Source organism: Pieris brassicae, chromosome 4 (genome assembly GCF_905147105.1).
Source record: "Pieris brassicae chromosome 4, ilPieBrab1.1, whole genome shotgun sequence".
Taxonomy (NCBI): domain Eukaryota; kingdom Metazoa; phylum Arthropoda; class Insecta; order Lepidoptera; family Pieridae; genus Pieris; species Pieris brassicae.
The window spans coordinates 5,638,035-5,658,366 of record NC_059668.1 but is presented as its reverse complement, the minus strand read 5'-3'; the positions used below and the strand labels follow the sequence as shown (position 1 = coordinate 5,658,366).

The following is a 20,332-nucleotide window of genomic DNA, read 5'->3' as shown; positions in this document are numbered from 1 at the left end:
CTCTTCCAGGTTTATCTTCATAGCATAGTTCCATATTGTCTTCAATGTGGTGGGATCCATATAAAATGGCAGTAGACGCATCAAACTGACTCAATGTAAGGTTTTCATTCGCAGCAAAACTCAAAAGAGCTCAGTAAACAGTTTTGCGACTAGGCTAAAAGTTTGGTAAAATTCTCCTTTATTTTGTCGAATAAGGTCGATTCGATCGCTATAGATATAATAAAATTGTTGAATCTCCTAGGACGTCTAACATCTACTGCACTTTCGATGTCTATGTCATAAACATCATTCACTCCAATTCATCCTATCATTCCCCCATCCAACAATTGTTCACTTTCATGGTCATCTTCCATTACCATGACTTCAACCTCATCCGATTCTAAATTATTTTTATTTGGAATAACACAATATATCATTCTCTTCAGTTCCTCTGTCATTCGTAAATGGAACATATTCAAGACTAAGTTTTTAAGAGGGTTTTCATCAAACGTAACATCTATGAACCTGATCAGAAAGTCTGTTATTGTACAATATGTAACCATCATCATCTTTCCGATGGCTCTTGCTGACTCAACTGATTGTAAAATTTTCCTGTTCATTGCCTTGTTCAGTTTCACCGATTTGTTCAGGCGAATAAAGATGTATTCCAAAGTCTTGAAAAATACTTCTTACATTGTCGTTATCAAATTCGTTGTCGTCGTCACTCAGAAACTCCATCACAATATATCCAGCCGTTTTCACTTCAGTCAACATTATTGTAGTTTATTGTGTACTTCAGACTTCTTTCTTACAAAGATTTTAAACCGCGTATACTAATTCTTATACAGCGCAAAATTCTTATACCGAGACCTTACCTTCTCTCTAACGCCGAATTTCCTTCTATTCAGCTCTCTCTCTATAAGATATTTCTAACATGCCGTTTATCTTCGTGGTCAAACCTTTCATGTGTATTTATCGGCCCCAGTGTGCCGTTAAATAGCAATACGCTCTAGCTGATATAGCCACCACATCTCTCTGTTTTCCCTATAAACACACCTATTCCATTAATAATCACGGAACACGATTTTTAGTTGAGTTATAAATACTTTGTATTTCTATAATAAATTCTTGTTACGCTTGGAACTAAGCAGACATATTGTAATAATAATTCTCTCTCTTTTGGCCTTAGCGTAAGGGTTCAATATAGTATAGGCTCTAAAGCGTGTAGGACCTTGCTATCAGCAATAGTAACTTTGAGGCTCCGTAATAATATTAAAATTTGGACATAGATCACTCCACATCCTTATATGATGATTAGCCCCGTTGTCTACAAACCAATGATCCCGATCATATGTATTACATTCTGAACTTTTTCTTTCCTTTCCTTTAATTGCCGAGGTTGCCTCTACGACATGAATTTTCGTCTTTTAAAATAGATCTGCACAATAATTTAAAAAAAGGAATAATTTTGCATTGAGGTAACCCCAAATATATGTCAGACTCAGAGGACAGAGATATGTCAAACCAAAGAGTACAAACTACAAATTTCACTGATTGCGAACCCGAACAGCGAATTTGACTGCACCTTCGAGTCTGCGCTGCGCGATCGATAAGAATTCGTAGATAAAGATTCAGTTTGCGAGGTCAGAGACGTATATGGCTTGCATAGTAAAAGAGTGTGCAAGACGACAGATTTTTTGAATAGTAAAAATGGATACTTCAGGTGCTTATGGCGGCGGTAAGGCTGGTGGAGCTTTCGATCCACAGGCATTTATTCAGAAGCCCACAGTGATCGTCAGGGCGGTATGTTGGGTAAGTAATGTCAATGTAAAACCTTTATTCTACACCTGTTAATCATACATATGTACCTTAGTTTACTGGTGTAACGAATTATAACTGCAAACCCTTTAGAAAAATACTAATATTTTTCAGGTTTTCACCAGTTTCTAAATAATTCGTAACGCAGTTTACTAATGATCCTATATTGGAAAAAAACCTGGCCTAATGCTTGACTGATAAATATTTTAGATATTTCTGTCTAATAAATATTTAAATCATGTTCCGTAAAAATTACTTTTTAAATTTATTAATTTTATCAAATTTGGATATACATTTTTTTTAAAGTAATCTATAGTACCGAGTATGTTTTTAATGTATTTTAGTTTCCAATCACCAAATCATTTTCTTAACTGTTAAGAAGAGAAAATAACATATACTGAGAAAATTGTTTTAAATGTAATCTCTATATGTAAACAGTCTGATCTATCAAATTGTTGATAAAAGACTTAATATATGCACTGTGTTCTATATATGAAGCTTTTAAACTGAAGACAGTCTGGTATATTTTTGATTTTTTAAAATTTTTAAATTATGATAAAATACTCATTAAAATTAGATGTCAAAAAGATTCTGTTTTGATGTTTAAAAGTTCATTTTCAAGATATATTTTTTATTTTCTTTTTCCTTATATGTTTTTGAAGTAAATGTGGGGTGGGGTCATCAGTTTTTATGCGCCACTGGAAAAGTATTAATAAAACACTTATAATATTGACTGGAAAATGTTACTTGTTCTAAACAAGTTTTACAACAAAAATTTTATGTAGATAGGAAATATATATTTTGCAAAATATATAGTTAGTAAATATATAGTTTGCAAAATTTACTCAAGTATTAGCATTTTAAAATAATATTTAGTATTCAGTCTCATAGTATATTAGATGCATTTTATTTTTCCATACAATTGAGTGAAGCAAGCATTGAAATAATAGTGCAATTAATAATTAACCTTTTGTCCATGAATATGCATAAAAATAACTTTGGCAATGAGCAGGTTCTCGTAATACAATATTAATTATTGTAATATATATTACTAATATAACTGCAACAAGTTGCCCTACTGCCATTGTTGTTTATGACAGTAAAAATGTAACATTACCTTTAAAACAAATATTCTATACAGTATAAGAAACAGCAGTTATGTTCATAATTTAATAAATTCGCTCTAAAAGTTTTATTAAGTTCGGTAGTACTCAAAAATACTGAAGACGATAAATGTATTTTTTTTAATTCTTAAATTTCTGCCAATGCCAAATTAGAATGTATACATACCGCGTGTCACGAAATGAGCTTTGACGCTCGGTACACCTAATCCAACCTTTCTCAAAGTCGAACGCAAAAACTGTTTATCAATATTCGCCTTATTGTCCAAAACCAGACTAAATTGAGTAAAATTCTATTATCAGTCAAAATAGGGATTTGTTTATATAAAAAAATAGTAGAACTAATGTAGGTGATATTCATAATGTTTTTGCATTATGTAAACAATCATTTTTTACAAAAACAAGTGGGACGAAATATATGTATATTTAAAAAATTGCATTACTATAAAATAAGCTACCCAAATCGATTAAAATAATTGCAGAAATCAGAAATTTATTGTTGATATCTTCTTTGAATCCTTTAAATAAGTCCTAGTTGAATAAACTGAGATATTGTATTGATTTTTGGGCTTTACAAAAAAATTGGTTTCCGGCTTGGCAAGGGACATGTGGAGCATTTGAACAACTGTATTTGTTCGCGTAGAAAAAAGAAAAATTGTTATATAATTTTCTTTTCCAGCTATTCTGCGTGATTGTAATGGGATGTATATCAGACAAGGGCTGGTACGTCAAGAAGGCTGATAACCAGGAGTACTGTGTCTACAACGATGACACGAACGCCTGCAACTATGGTGTCGGCATATCAGTTATAGCGTTTATAGCTTGCGTGGCTTTCATAGTTGGGGAATATCTCTTTGAGCAGATGTCATCAGTGAAAACTAGGAAACATTATGTTCTTGCAGATTTGGGCTTCTCTGGTGAGTACAATTAATTACTATACCTTTTGTAGCACATCACCAAAATTAATAATTAAACAGTTTAAAACTGTAGAGTATATGTGAATAAATATAATACTTCATGGACTTCTTGTAACCTTCTTCGGCATTAAAAGTATCAAATAGTCCAGAAGAGATGTTAAATTCATAGCAATCTTTGTAATTTTAGTACATTTTAGGGCAATCCAGCGGTCGTAAGATTATCTTACCTTTCTACTAGTTAAAGGATTCCAAGTCAGTTGTTTTATCAAGAGAAAATTTATTCGGTACTCTGTCTACAGAAGTTTCATCTACTACATTGATTTTTTATTGCATAATGCATGTATGAGCTCGCCTATCGGTTGGTCGTCCCGCGTTGTTTCCTTGGCTGTATTTTATTTTGTTTGAAGCGTAGGATATCATAATTGAGTTATTTTTCTTTAGGGATACTTCTATCTGCGCAATTAACACTCGCTTATACGATAAAGGAAAACATCGTGAGTTTCAAAAAGTAGACGACTGGTGTCAGGCACAGAAAGACCTATTAGAAAAAACAAATGAATATTTTTTTTATGTAATAGCAGGCAAACGGGCAAGAGGCTCACCTGATGTTAAGCGATACCGCCGCCCATCGACACATTGTCAGAAGGCTCGCAAGTGCGTTGCCGGCCTTTGAAGAATTGTTACGCTCTTTTCTTGAAAGACCCTAAGTCGAATTGCTTCGGAAATACTTCAGTGGGCAGCTGGCTCCACGTACTGGTGGTGCGTGGCAAAAACTGCCTTAGAAAACGCTCAGTTGTTGAACAACGGACGTCGAGGTGACACGGATGGTATTTTGCCTTGACGTCCGATAATGAAACTCAGCTGCGGGTATTAGACCGAACAACTCTTCTGAACACTCCCAATGGCAAATTCGGTAGAAGATGCAGAGAGACCCAACATCTCTACGCAACGCCGAGGGATCAAGCCGCACGGAAAGTGATTGGTCGTCGACGATTCGCTCTTCGTTGAATATGAAGCAGATACAGAAATCAGAAACCAAGACCAACAGTTGCAGGGCAAATACCTAAATTGGAAACTTCAAATTAAGAATCCTTTTCCAATTTGTCCTAATTTCGATCATTACAGGAAGGTTATAAACGTAAATAAGGTCACGCCATTCATAAAAAAGCAAATTGACAATTGCGCATTTGTCCTCGTTGGTCCTGATTACCTACTTGTTATTTGGTATGTTTTATTACAATCACGGTTCCATTTCAATCATATATTCCTTTGTTAAACTTAGTATTTCGGTCAAATAATGTTGTTGGTGTGGTTTAACTGTACAAACGGACGAAAGCTTAGGGTAACATTCACAATCGATCATAAGCGAGTATTCCTCCTATATGTCAAAAACGTATCATCGTAGTTAGGGATGCTTGACGCCAAATAAAATTTCTTTAAAACTTTGAATATCGAAAGTATATTGTAATTTAATTAATAACTTGGTAACGTATAATATAATTCGTTTAAACACAAATGAAGAAATAGTTCTTACAAATTCTGACAGTAATTCCTGAACTTTAAATAGATTATAAATTTGAGACTGGCATATAGGTTATTTTGTTTGAATTACTAAGGAACTAATGAAAATCCAGTCTTTAATCGTGCCCTTTGTGGAACGCTCAAGACGTATTCGCAGATAGTATACATTTGGAAACACAATACCTATAAATAGAAACCTCGACATAGACGTAGAAATATTCATTTCTGATCGGAATTTTGAATTTTGTCTTATATAAAATATATGTATCTTAAAGGTATAACATCGTAGGGTTTTAACGGTCCATATTTTCAGGCTGACATTTCAAATTGACCTTGACCGAGTTAGGCTTTATCGGTCTTCAAGCCAAATAGCCGATAATGTAACGATCGGTAAACATTGACTGTGAAAATAATACTTCCTTATGTACCTGAGCTTTAAAAAATATATGGTACTTTTAAGAGCCTGGGTTAATTGGTTTATCCAATGCCAAACTTATTTAATAATATTAAGAGATAAGCAAGATATCGTCTTCTTATTGTTATTAGTAATAAGAACATCAGACAATAGAAAATTGAAGTTGCCAAGAAACCGCAGACCTGACTAACAAAATTTTTAAAGATATTTTTTCTTCTATAAAATAAAAATTATATTTCTGAAAACGATTATCAAATGTAAGAATATTGAATTTAAAGAAGATAGTTTTATAAAACGTTAAGAATTCTGTTAAACTATGTATTGTGGCCGAAACACGTACATAAATAATAAATATGTTAAGGATTTTCCGCAGTAGGCACCGTACATGCTAACAGGATTTGTGCGTACTACTTATTTTTGCGGAACGTGTATTACATGTCTTACCACGGTCTTCGGTTTAAATAGATTTAAGAATACCTTGATAATTATTGTCTTGAATTGAAATTGAAACAACTGTACGACGATGGCGCGATTCCTATAGTTGTGGTTAGTCGAACGGAAAGACTGGTCGTAGCGTGGCCGAATGGACTAGACATGATGACCTTATGACCAATCAGAAGAAAACGAAACGTATTTTTTTTTAAGATTACATTTTATTCGCTGTTTTTTAAATAACATAACACATATAGAAAGGAAACACTTTTTTACCGAATTAAAGCTATTTATATTATTATAAACTTATAATTATTGCTTTTATTTATTGCTTTACAGCGTGCGTAGTCACGGTAAATAATTATAAGTAAATAAATGTTCTAGACAAGTAATAAATAAGTTTATAATAATACAAATAGCGTTAATATGGTAAAAAAGTGTTTTCTTTAAATGTGTAAAAGCTATGTTAACAAAAGACAATACTATATAACACATAATAAACTATTTCATTAAGTCTATTCATATAACGCGGTGTGTGTTATTAATTATGGAATAAATACATGATAAGCAATGGTACCACGCAAAATTAGTAATCACTACTAGTAAAACCATGCTGCAAGATAAAACAGCTATAGGACTTAATGATGTACGGTTCCTGGTTCAACGGGATGCTTTAAATAAAGGGTGTTATTTTCACTCTAGGTAATCGCCGCGCTTATAAAACTAAAAGCCTGCATAGTGCATGAGCAGAATGTACAACCTTGGCTCGTACAAATAGATTTTGAAAAAATAACAGCGAATTGGAACCAAGTAAAGACGGAAGTAATTGGCCAAATGTGTTGATGATTCCATTTTAATATAATATTTTTTTTTGAATTTCAAAATTTTTATTTTTCTTATGCAATTTTCAGGGTTCTGGGCCTTCCTGTACTTCGTGGGTTTCTGCTACTTGTCTAACGCCTGGGGCAAGACTGAAAACCCGCCCATGGGCACCGCTAACAACATGCAAGGCGCTATTGCTTTCTGTTTCTTCTCCATTTTTGCTTGGGTATGATTTTTTTTACTTAATTTAAGACTATGTCATACCTGTATAGTAAATAATAGTGATTATTAGCCATTTTAAATTTATATTTTTTTGTCCCGAATTGACTTAAGTACTTTTTATTTATTTGTTTGTTAATATCGTAATGTATAAAAGTTCAATTTTTTTTACCAGCTAGGCTTATAGTTATGTATAATTTGATTTTCAGTTCTACATAATGATAATTTGTTTGAACACTGTTAACTCGAGAACGGCTATCATGATACAGATACAACATACCACTGGTTGTTGTTTCGTTGTATATGTCTCCGTTCCGAATATCAGAATAACCACCGATTAAAAAGATTAGAAAATTAACGAAAAAGAAAATCAAAGATATCTAATACAACAAGTGCATGGGTTTCGTAACTGTCAAACATCAAGGCACTTTGTAACTAACTTACTATATTTTATTTTGTTTTCATTGTACCTCTTACTTTCGTTCCGTTAAGTACGTCTAATCTGTATGTCTGACATTCATTGACCGTTAGACGGTAACTTTGGCGATACGGATGGACAGTTTCCAATTATCTTAAATTTCAGGTGGCATGTGCTTTCTTCGCGTTCCAACGGTTCCGAATGGGTGCTGAAGCGGCGTTTGCTCCGGCCTACGAGGTAGAAGGCACTGTGGGGAGCCCGGGAGGATTCCCTGCATACCCGGGCGCGCCTGACCCCCAGCCCCCATATAGCGACCCCCCATTCTCGCAGCAACAGACTGGTAAGTAACGTTTTGGCTGGTGTTATATTATCTCTTATCTAATAAAGAATATAACATGTGGATATATGAAAAATTAAGATTCTAAAATTGTAACAGAATATTATATTACCTTTTTTTTAATCGAGTAAAGCACCCAAAAAACTTATTCAAATCATAGGCTCCGCCCTCTGTCCTCGACATCTGGTAATGCCAATTAGTTACTAGTTACATAATAAAACAGGAGGTGGTGGGAAACAAGCCTCTGGGTCGACCATAAAACGCCTTTCAGATAGAAGGATGCTCTTTTTATATAATATCCCATAGTTGTGAGGGTCATTAAATAGGGCATAATGTTGATGAACTATATTTTTATATTAATGTTTTCAGGTAACGTTGAGTACACAGCCCCAACCTACTAAGATCCTATGAATCAGTTTGTTTTGCTTGGAGACAGTAAAAAGATCTCAAAAATTATAGTCAAACTAAAATCTTTATTTTATATTAAGTTTGATGATATTTATTATGCAGTACTAGTTTTATTATAGATTTATTTACATTATGTGTCTCACCAAAGTATGTTTTACAAATTATCAAAATTATTTATCTTTTTGTTATTGTGAGTATAACACAATCAACATATTAAATTTAACCTTAACAAATGTAAAATGTCATATAGCTTTAGAAGTGACAAGAGAATTCAAGATTCAAATGAAAGTTTTGAAACTGTTTGTAAAAAATGTTTAATTTTTAGTACTTAGGTATTGATTGTTTTTTTTTTACATAATATTGAAAGAATTTTATTCACTTATTGATTTTTGTACCTAATAGGTATATGTATATTTGACAATATTCCCTTTACATCGTTGTACTATAAGATCTATATGTAAATAAAAAGTTTATTCAATGTAGTGCCATAGTATCATCTGTTGTAAGATCCTATAAATAGAAAAAATCGGGTTTTTTTTTCTAAATACAGGATTTTAGTTCTGAGTGGTTTGCTTTATTCTAATACCAAATATACTAGAAACAAATTTAAATTAATGGATGCGAAGTATTAATCTCTAGTCTATGTACATTTATTTTAAAGATAATAAAACTAAAGCAGTCTTGTTGTGCTGAACTAATGTACTCGATCTATCAAAATGTTATGAAGTGAAGAAAAAAAAAGGTCGGTGCACTGGTTTAAAGTTTAATAAAATTAATTCGGTTATTATTTTTATGAATAAAAGAGCATGAAAATATCACCTTGTAAACAGTTATATATGTAATATACACATACAATCATTTTGTCTGTATCAAACATAAATCAATGTCCAATTGTATTGGCTTTAGACACCAATAACACCGTGACAATTCAAATCTATACTATTAATCTGAAGTTTTAATATCCATGATGATAAGTAAATGTTAGTATTTTACTAAATTAATGCAATATGTATCATGTAAGTAGAACTATAAGTGTGGTCTAAGTAAGGTACAAAGCTGTTTTGAATCATTCATATAGAAACAATGTTGCCATCTTAATATAAGGACAGTAAATACTGGCCTATATGTGTAAGGCTTGATGTTTTAGCGTTCTAGTAGTAACATTTCATGTACAACCAGATATTTTTATTCTGGTTTTATCTTAATATGTATATTGTTTGTAAGTTGAAAATGTATAAATGTTTATAGAATTTTTCACTTCCATAGCTTGCACAGTTATTAGATTTTAGTAAAGTGAAATATATTAAAGGCTTATGCATTTGATCATATTTTTGTGTTAAATGTATAAAATAATATTTCTAAATGGCATTATATTAAATTGTATTTTCAAAATGTTACAATGAGAAAAAATATCTTTAATAAAGCTTTTGAGACTTGTTAATAGAAAAATATGTAAGATGTTGCATAGATAGCTATTTATTCAGTATTATTACAAATAGAAATTGTGCTTGTCGCCTTTGTGTTGTTTATTTTACAGATCTGTGCTTTAGATATTGGTAGATTAGAATATATATTAAGTATGTTTTGATTTTAACTAAGAGGATGAGTGATGCAAAAATATTTATTTATCACTGGAAATTTCAAAATTATTAAATTATTATTTAGACTCTTGTATAATTTATAATGTCAATACTTCTCTCAAGTCTAAAAAGATATATCAGTTACTGTACTTAATTTACTTGAAGGATATTCAGTGTTTGTAGTCAAAAATGATTAGCAACTGAGCTAGTGTCATACAAACAGGTTTCAGTTACATTTTGAAAATAAACCTCTTGGCAGTTTTTACGAGTATCAAATTTTTCAAATCCTACAGTATATTGTAGCAGAAGATAACCCAAGAAATTATTTTTATTAGATTGTAAACTTAGAAATATAATTTCTACTTTTCACAGCTGATCTTGCTGCTATTGGCATAATTTTTGTGTAACGCACAATAAAATTTATCACAATTTTGATAGTGAAAATTATGTTTCTAAGTTTAGCCTTATTGTGTATCTGTATTAAATGTAAACTGAAGAATATAGGTATTGTGAAAATTGCTGTCTTTTTTATTAACAAAAACGTCAAAATAACAAGTCTTTTCGGTTACTTAAAATTAAAATACCTCAATTTTATTTACTGATATATTATTATGACACCAAGTTGTTTAAAGTATTATTATAATATCTCTATAAAAAAATTATTGAGTCTTCTTTTTCACAATCTTACTAAAATTCCCAAAAAGTAATAGCTTTTTCTATATTAATCGTATGTTAAATAAATATGCCAGAACATTAACTAAGTGAGATTTATTTATTTTTGTGAGCCAAGTAAAAGAAATAATATTTTGTTATAATTTATTCTTGTTTTGCCATTTTTACTTACAACTAGAATTATCACAATGAAACAAATGATTCACAGAATCTAACAAAATGAAAAGATCTTCATAAACAATCTGACACAGAGGACCTATCTATTTCACCACTAAAATACAGAAGTTCATTAATTACTTTTAAACAATTACTTATTCCTTGACCGTATAACAATGGTGGAACTAATTACCCAATTGTGACAAATTTTTACACTTATACAAATATACTACAACTTACAGTTAACTAAATTGTTCATAGCATTTCACTGACAATAAAAAGAATTGTACAAACATAAGGCAAACTATTTTTTAAACAGATATTGCTTGAACATACTTTTCTTCTAACTTATACATATTAAATTAAACCATAATTTAATCTTATGTAACAGAGAAATGCCAATATTTTGTAATAAAGCTACAATGAAATGAGTGTATTGAATTATTATTTTGGGTGCCATATTAATCAAATAGTAGAAAATTTTATTTTCCACAATAGACTAATGTTTTGTACTTAGTATGCAAAACTCATATTTATTTCTTCACTTTGGCAGAAGGGCCTTGTTTAATAGGTGGAGTCCACCTAATTGCAGTTGGGTCTATTGTTAAGCGAGGCTTCTTGAAATGAGAACTAGCCAACTGCTCTGAAACCATTTTAGGTGTGACACACACTACATGTTGTCCTTTCCAATATTTAACCATATTCATTGATTGCAGTGTAGATATTATGTCAGTTGGAGCAATCCCTGTCATAAGACTGAGATCTTTTATACTTAAAATACCTCTAGTTACACTTAATACTTCTAAAATAACATATGACCAATATGATCTGTAACTTAGTTTACCTAAGTCAGATAGAGGTTTTTCAGGACTACCAACTACCTTTTCTAGCCTAGATAACTCATAACTGAAAGCAATTAGCAGCTTGCCATAGCCTTGTCTTTGAAAGGGAGGAAGTGTAAGGATACAGGCAACATTGTTTCCTTCTGGAGAGTCCTTCTCTTTAGAAAAATAACCAACCAAGTGGGCACCATCCTTATCAACTTCGCATAATGTATAAAAAAGAAACTGTTCTATATCAAAGTACAGTGTTTTGTGGTCTAAGAATAATTTTGCTAATAAACATAAATTTTGACAGTATAGCTTATGTTCTTTGCCATCAGCCTCAAATATGGCTATAGTCCCTTTACGATATATTTCTGTCCCTTGTGGTTGCCGTTGAGGACAGTCAGCAAGATGAAACCTAAAGGTTTTTTCCAGCCTCATGTATTTTAAACAATATTCACATATAAACAATTTTGATTGTTTACCATATTCTTCGGGATAAGGGCTGAAGTACCATGTATCTATTTCGTATTTGCCAAACTGAATCCTATCAATGTATTTTACTTTTGTTATAGCTTCATGTTCTTTCTCGAGCGCTGCGGTGGTAGGATCCATCTCGGCATATGTTTTTTGGACATGATTGATCTCATCGTGTTTACGTTTCTGATTGCGGGTTATTTTACGACCGGACTTGTCTGTCAACAAATGATCAGAATTGTTACTGGACTGCTCACAACCATCGAATCTATCGGACATAATTCGGTGGCGGGGAACCCATTCATCAAGCCTTCGATCACAGCCCACATAATGTACGTAATATTCATAGCAGGACTCTGACGCATGGTACCGCGTCTGTATAATTTCAGCCGGCCGCCATGAGTCATCGACACGCCTCACTAGATAATGCTCCCCGATATCCAAAAGTTGCTCTTGGTTAGATTCAGAATCTTCATTGTCAGTACTTCGAGATTCTGGAGTGGTTAATTCGTTCTTCACAATTGGTTTTTCTAAATCCTTATCACCTTTCGCCATCATTGGACGTACAAAACAAAACTAAAAACAATCACGCAATAACGCGCAATTTTACTAAAGCCGCCATCGGCCATGCCAAATGCCAATTGGCTTTGTCAGTGTTACCAGCTAAAATATTTACTTCATATTTAAAAACCAACTATAAGAAAAACTTGCTTTAATATTTTTTTTTAATAAATTGTCTTCACTTTGAAATCAAATTAACTTAAAATTGGTAAGTAATTTAAGTCTAATCTACTTTACTAATATTAACATATGAAAGTGTCCAATAACACTCCTTACAGCTTAGGGGAAGACATTTTGTTCTATTTTTTCACATACCACTGTTTAGCACTTAAGACTAAAGTGCACCAACACTAATTCACTAATTCAAATGCTTTTGTCCTTTTCAATCTTTTTACTAGGCCCGTGGGGTCAAGAAGTTAAATAACCTCGACATTCACATAATGGTGGTGCCTTTGTTCATGGGCTCTAGCAAATGTTTTAATTATTGGGGCTACATTAAGGTGGTTATTGGAAATGTACCAGGGAGCATTGTCAATTCCACTGAGCTCTTCTGGTACAGCCCCACAGTTGACCATCACCAGGACTGGTTTATTGTATATTAATAATGTTTTGTACTAATAACGTGGAATACCTTCCGAACAACGAGTAGAAGTTAGTAAGGAAGATTCAACTCTTCACGATTATTTTTAACATGTATCTTCCTCGTTTGACTTATAGATAGTCTAAAGTTTGGTTGATAAATTGATGTTTTATTGGTGAACTTTACGTGGACTAATTAAGACTGAGCATTACTTAATGTTGTCATTTTAACAACGGCTGTACGGCTGTAAGAAGAGGAACTTTTTAAAACATCAGATATCTCACAGCTTCTTCTCTTCCACTACTCTCGTGGGTGGGTTGGGTAATATACATATGTCCTATAGTAGAAGAGTGTTTATAACAAAGATTATAATATTTTAGGTAGTTTTGGTTTATGTTGATTGGTCCTAATTTGGTTAAAATAAAACTTCCTAATAATTCGTTGAGAAGAGGTGAAGATGGAATGTGGAATGTCGAACGCATCGTAGCACTGCCCCTCCCTCCCGAGCCGCTCCCTCCTACGTCGATCGCCGAGGTCAAAACTCTAATAAAGAGTTCACTGCCTCGTAAATCTCCAGGTCTCGACGCCATCTCGAACAAGGTCCTCCGGTGCCTCCCGCCCCATCTGATATGCCTACTAGTGTCCATTTTCAATTGCCTCCTTGAAAACTGCACCTTCCCGGCGCAGTGGAAAGAGGCCATTGTCATTGGTATTCACAAACCAGGCAAAACCCGTAACAACCCCACCAGTTACCGCCCTATCAGCCTTCTCAATACGCTTAGCAAGCTTTACGAGAAGGTACTTAAAAAGCGCCTCCTAGACTTTGCCCTAGATAAGGGGCTCATTCCCGATGAGCAGTTTGGCTTCAGGCCGGCCCACTCGTGCGTTCATCAAGTCCATCGAATCACGGAGCACATCCTCTCCGGGATGAATAGCTCCCTGAAACCGAGAGCCACGGGTGCGCTCTTCTTCGACATAGCGAAAGCTTTCGACAAGGTCTGGCACAACGGCTTGGTTTACAAGCTCTACCACCTTAATGTGCCACTAAGACTCGTGCGTATCGTACACGACTTCTTGTCCGACCGCTCAATGCGCTATCGCGTAGAAGGAACGCTATCGTCTCCTCGCCCCATCATGGCCGGAGTCCCTCAGGGCTCGGTCCTCTCGCCCCTTCTGTTCACGCTGTATACCGGCGACATCCCTAGGGCTCCCAATGTGGAGCTAGCCCTCTATGCCGATGACACCGCTCTCTATACCACCCACAAAGATAGAGGTGTCATTGTGGACAGACTCCAGACCGCTACCACGTCGTTAGGCGAATGGTTTCGGAAATGGGGCTTCCAAATAAATCCCGAGAAAAGCGTAGCAGTTCTCTTTGCCAGGGACAACCCCGGTGCTATCGCTAGGGATAAATTTCACCTCAAGACAGAGGTAACCCTATACGGGCAAGCCATTCCATGGCAAAAGTCCGTTAAATATCTAGGAGTCACGCTCGATAGCGGCATGTCTTTCCGAAAGCACATAGCCGCCGTTCGCAAGAAGGCCCATTTTGTCCTCTCTCGCCTTCATTTCCTCCTAAATAAAAGGAGTCACATGTCTCTCAGACACAAGGTCACCCTGTACAAGGCCTGCATCCGACCGTGCATGACATACGCTAGCGTAGTCTTTGCACATTGTGCCCCCTCCTATATTCACCGGCTACAGGTGCTTCAGTCGCGATTCATGAGAATCGCGACCGGTGCGCCCTTCTATGTGAGAAACGTTGATCTCCACCACGACCTGGAGCTCCCTACCATAGCCCAATGGATGAAGTTGGCGTCCACACGCCACTTTGACAAGGCTAAACACCATCCCAATCCGCTGGTGCGTAATAGCATCAACTATTACCCCTTCCCGACAAAAAAGGCACGCAGGAGGCCCCGACACATACTAACGGATCCGGATGATCCAATTACCGTAGCAAACGATAAATTAAAAGCCGCCCGCGCGGCCAAAAATAATAAAAATAGCCAATCACAGATTAGGGTAAAAAACCGCCTTCACCGGGGAAGGCGAGGACCTTTACTTCGCACTTCGCTCACTACAGTGAGCTTCCGTCCTGCCCTTCAGGCGATTGACCACCCCGCGACGGCCCAAGCCGAGGTTCGAGTCTCACAGGAGACGCCCTTGCGCTAGCCGCGGGAAAACAAGCCATTCTGGCCGAGCTACGCTCGCCAAAACAGCCCGAGCTGAGCTGTAAAGGCCCTTAAGGCCAACAGCGAGATTCCATTCAAAAAAAAAAAAAAAAACGAACGTGTTCTTCTCAGAACAGTTCGATATCGTGGTCTTACGATGACGCAATTAACTGTTCTTTTCAGAACAAATTATTGTTTCATGACGATAACGTTTACAACTGTCCTTGTCAGGACACATCACTGTTTCATTACGACACGTACTAATCATCTACAATATAATATAGAGTAAGGGGCCTGTATGCCTTAGAATGTATTTATACAAATTAATTTAGGAAGCAAAATCATCAGAGGATTATATGATACAGAAATACTGATCAGTCAGACTAATTGGTACGAAGTGTGTTAACCTATGGTAGGTTAATCCTATTTAAATATAGTAAAAGTATGAAGCCTGAAGCTTCATTTAATCAGAAATACACAACCTTATTTAGTTATGTATTTAATAAGTTACACCACAATATACCATATATTAAATACAATAATTTCAAATCAGTTAAAAGTAAAAAAAAATACAATAATAATCATGGTTAACGACCATGATAAGAGTAAGATTAAAAAAAGATACTTATCGCGAACTGTGACTTGAAACGATTGTAAGGGCTAGTTGATCTAGTTCTTAGGGTAGGAAATTAAACACTCCAATGATAACTTGATTCAGTATAATTCTCTTCATATTCATAATTTAACAATACGTAAAAAACCGAACGAGTCAAATGAGTAACTATTGCTCATGCGCACTTGGAGCAAGATTATTAAGAATATGTTTCATAAAAATGTTTAGAAATAAATTGTGATCTCTTTATATTAGTAACATATATTATACAGTAAAGTTTTACATAACTAAATCTTTTGAGATCCCTTATATTCACAATAAAGTTAACATAACTAAATTTATTGTGATATCTATCCACAATAAAATAATACATAACTAAATCTTTTGTGATCTATTTATATTCACAATAAAGTCTACATAACTACAACTACTGTGAACTCTTTAAGATCACAATAAAGTTTTACTTATCGTAGGCACAACAATCGCAATCGTCGACTGAAGTCGAGTATAGATACTAATATGTATTATACAAGTAAACACAATGTTCTCAAGTATTATTTACGTTTTAATTAATTGCTATAGCCACTATCAGTGGTAGCAGAGCGTGGTTACGATCCACGGACATCTACGGAAATAAAAATATGGATTGAAGAAAAGAGTGCTTTCCTGGAAGACAAGGGCAGGGTTTACAGGCAAGGTTAGAGCTATTTTTATCTCCGAAGAATAAGGCCGGCTTCACAGTTTCGAGGTCAAAGTGAACCGCGTTGACATTAGAATTGAGCACCCTAACATTGGTAACAGTCCACTGACAGCGTAGAAGGGGTTGCCTTCGCTAAATTCTTCCGTTTGCCCCGAGATCGAAACCTATTAGTAGATTTTAAGTTTTTAGCGCAGTTTTTGCCAAGAATACGAAGTGCAGCCTGTGGCTCCACCATCGAATACTGATTGTTCCGATGATAGATGCTTATAGGAGGATTCTCTACAACGAACCAGTAAACCAGGGTACCCCGCCTGGGGTAATCTCTGTTTTAACTGCACCTTCATATTGGGGGGGGGATTGATGGGCTCCGGGAGTTTCACTCTTAACTTAAGAAATAAAGCTTATTTAATTGAGATATAATTTATTACTAATTTGAGATAAAAACTTTTTCTTTTATAAACAGGGACCCCCTACATCCTAGCCTATCGGGCACGCAGTCAGGCAGATATGTGACCGATAAGCTAAGCGGCAGAGTAATGTCAAAGTCTCCCATTTCTTAAAAAGGGACATTATTAACTTAAAGGGTTGGCGGCTCCCGCCGGGCCCGGCCGACAACTACTCCGGAAATATCGTCATGATACTTATGGGCGAGTCGGAGCCTACTGCCCTGCGCTACCCACGTTACCTCTCGTGCTATTAATATTAGTGACATGTTTCACAATTTTGCCGCAGAATTATTTCTGCTGCTAAAGAGCGCATTCACCAAAAAGAGTTAAGTTCTTTATGCCATTTTCATGGCACTTTTCCAGGTTCTGGTGAATCTCGGCAACTTGAGGATCGAGAGGGCGTCCACAAGCGATGACATCCAGTGAAGAGCGAGAGACGCTGAGCTCAAACGCATTCCGCCTCCCTTTTGTCAATCATGTCACTGCGTCCCTCAGTGCGGTTAGCTCCATTTGGCACACTGTACAGTACGGAGCCAGCCTCACCTTTTTATTTCTAGTTTCGGTCCTGTCTTGCCACTCAATCCATACCACTCCCACCACTCCTTCCCTACCACTCTCGCGGATGTCAACATTATAGATATAAACTTTATCAACTTGAGAAATAAAGCTTATTAAATTGAGATATAAACTTTATTAATTTGAGATAATAACTTAATTACATAAAACTTCATTAAGTTGAGATATAAACTCACTTAGGTTGAGATATAAACTTAATTAACTTGAGCAATAAACTTTATCAGCTTGAGATATAACTTGATAAAATTAAGATATAAAGTTTATTAACTTGATTAGATTGAGATATACACTTTAACCTTATTTTTTTTTCTTTCAAGTCGAGTCGTTGCATCATTTTATTTTTAACAATTTACTTTAGGTCTCTTTCATTGACGTGACCTAATTTATTGTGCCATTTTATAATTTTGCTTTCATTACTAGGCGTGAAATTTGCTGTCTCTTCCGGTTTATCAAATTCAAGATAGTATAATCCATTTCTGTTAGTTTTTAATACAGTTTTTTTCAATACCCGCCTTTTGTGACACTGGCTTATTCCTTTTCAAATAAGCCTTAAGCCATGAATTTTGCTTGCAACAATTAGATTATTCGACAAATCTTATATGTGTCAGAAAGACTTATTTTATACCGTCGATCCAGTGAATAAAGTTAGGCTTTTCTTTTCCCTTTAACATCGATCGTTTACTTTTCTGAAGCTAGATTTAGAGTGTCAGACGCTGGGATTAAGTTAAGGAGTATGCTTTTATCACCCGTCATATGTGACGTACAGCCACTGTCAAGAAACCATAAATTGCCTTTGCATTTCGACGTTCCTGTTGTCAAACGATGATATAATATGTCTTTTTTGACCCTTAGTTTTATTGGGGTTATTGGGTCTCTTCTTTGACCAACAAGCTTCTGCGGAATGAATTTTTCTTCTTATTATTCTTATTTTTGTAGATTTTTTCTGAAGTCTGAGGTTCACTCGCTTCGATGCCTTCTTTGTATTCTTCTATGATTTTTATTTTTAAATTGTTAGCACTTGGCAGAACACCTTTCGACTCAATTGCCGTTCGGAAGCTATCGAAATTGGGAGGTAAACTGTACAATATCATTATGCGTAACAACTCTGGATGAATTTTGACAACCATGTCTTACAATTTACCTACTACATCCATAAAATTACTGAGATGGTCTCTCACATCTCCATGAGGAGTCATTTTCTTCAAAACTAGTTGCTTTAATAGCGTATCCTTTCTTGCCGGCCCTGAACTTTGATGTACAGACTTTCGTTTGTCCCATATCTACTTGGATGTATTACACCCTTTAATTTATTTCAGTTCTGGTGGAGATAAAAATAGCTCTGACCTTGCCTTTAAGTCTACCTTTAGGAACGCACTCTTTTCTTCAATCCGTATTTTTAATTCCCTAGAAGTCCGTCGTAACCACGCTCTGCTACCAATAATAGGGTGGACTAGCAGCTATAGCAATTAATTAAAACGTAAATAATACTTGAAAACATTGTGTTTACTTGTATATGAGAAAATATATAATTCATAATGACACCGCACATCAAAAGTAAAAGAACATAATACAAATTCAAATTTAGTGCATCATAGCCAAGTATACGTGGACAACAAATGATCAGTATTATTTGACACTCGCTGCCACAACCGCCGTGCGAACTTATATTCAACTTGGGAATTTTTTGTCTTTATTCATCTGCTATTTCGTTATTGTTATGTTGCTCTTCCTTATCCTCTTTTCAGATTGGCCCTGTTTTCCATGACTTTTATTAATCTGTTATCCTTATCACTTAATCATATATTCACGTTTTTCTACTTAATGGACTGTGAAGTAATAAGTTCTATTAACGGATGCTTATAATGACTCCTCTTTATTTTCAAAACCAGACGAAACTTTGAGACATCTAAAAAAAATCATATTTCTTGTGAGGTTCTAGACATCAACTTTGGTCTTTTAATATTTCTTCAAAGGAATACTACATTTGTCCAACATTAATTGATTTTAATAAATACGTTTCATGTTTTGACTAACAATCTCAATACTCCAATTTCACCACCATAACTTAAGAAGTCGTATGGAAATTGGTGTAATGGTTGCAGCACCTTACAAACATTGTGTAAAACAAGAAACTTGGCGATTAAAATGAGTGGCAGAGAGTTTATTGCCAGTTCTTCTCTCGTTCTACGCCCTTGTATTGAGAACTGGCAATAAATGTAAAAATAGTAACATTCATTAGGTATTGTATCTTTTTTTATGTTCATAAGTATACATTGTTTTACCTATATGAATAAATGATTATGACTTTGACTACATAGCTACCACGACCGCTCGAGAGTACTGTATAAGAATAAGAGCCTGCGTTATTGTTAGAACAATGTAGAATATTACTGTTGAGCATAAGTAAGTAAAGGAATCAAATAAAAATATTTATTAAAAACAAATTCCATTGTTCCTATTTAAGAAAAGCGAACGAAGTAATAGACAAGATTCTATAACGTATTTTGTGTTGGCAACTCTAGTTAGTCAATGGTAACTCAGAAAACTGTCAAAATCAAGTCAAAAA

At 34.8% G+C, this 20,332-nt stretch overlaps 2 protein-coding genes across 2 annotated transcripts; one reads left to right on the top strand and one right to left on the bottom strand.

Moving 5' to 3' along the window:
* The first annotated feature begins 1,519 nt into the window (after nt 1-1,519).
* LOC123708842 (synaptogyrin) lies at nt 1,520-10,518 on the top strand. Its single transcript, XM_045659768.1, has 5 exons — nt 1,520-1,791; nt 3,598-3,835; nt 7,115-7,251; nt 7,828-8,002; nt 8,369-10,518. The coding sequence occupies exons 1-5, from the start codon at nt 1,690-1,692 to the stop codon at nt 8,398-8,400; spliced, it is 684 nt and encodes a 227-aa protein (XP_045515724.1). The 5' UTR covers nt 1,520-1,689; the 3' UTR covers nt 8,401-10,518.
* A 258-nt stretch (nt 10,519-10,776) lies between these two features.
* Nucleotides 10,777-12,745, bottom strand: LOC123708850 (histone acetyltransferase KAT8). Its single transcript, XM_045659785.1, has one exon. The coding sequence runs from the start codon at nt 12,672-12,674 to the stop codon at nt 11,349-11,351; it is 1,326 nt and encodes a 441-aa protein (XP_045515741.1). The 5' UTR covers nt 12,675-12,745; the 3' UTR covers nt 10,777-11,348.
* Nucleotides 12,746-20,332: the final 7,587 nt, after the last annotated feature.

Bases quoted from the DNA above. Each gene is read 5' to 3' on its own strand.
- LOC123708842 (XM_045659768.1), top strand. From the start codon at position 1,690: ATGGATACTTCAGGTGCTTATGGCGGCGGTAAGGCTGGTGGAGCTTTC. The intron at 3,836-7,114 runs GTGAGTACAATT...TGCAATTTTCAG, and splicing joins TGCAGATTTGGGCTTCTCTG to GGTTCTGGGCCTTCCTGTAC. The intron at 7,252-7,827 runs GTATGATTTTTT...CTTAAATTTCAG, and splicing joins TCTTCTCCATTTTTGCTTGG to GTGGCATGTGCTTTCTTCGC.
- LOC123708850 (XM_045659785.1), bottom strand. From the start codon at position 12,674: ATGATGGCGAAAGGTGATAAGGATTTAGAAAAACCAATTGTGAAGAAC.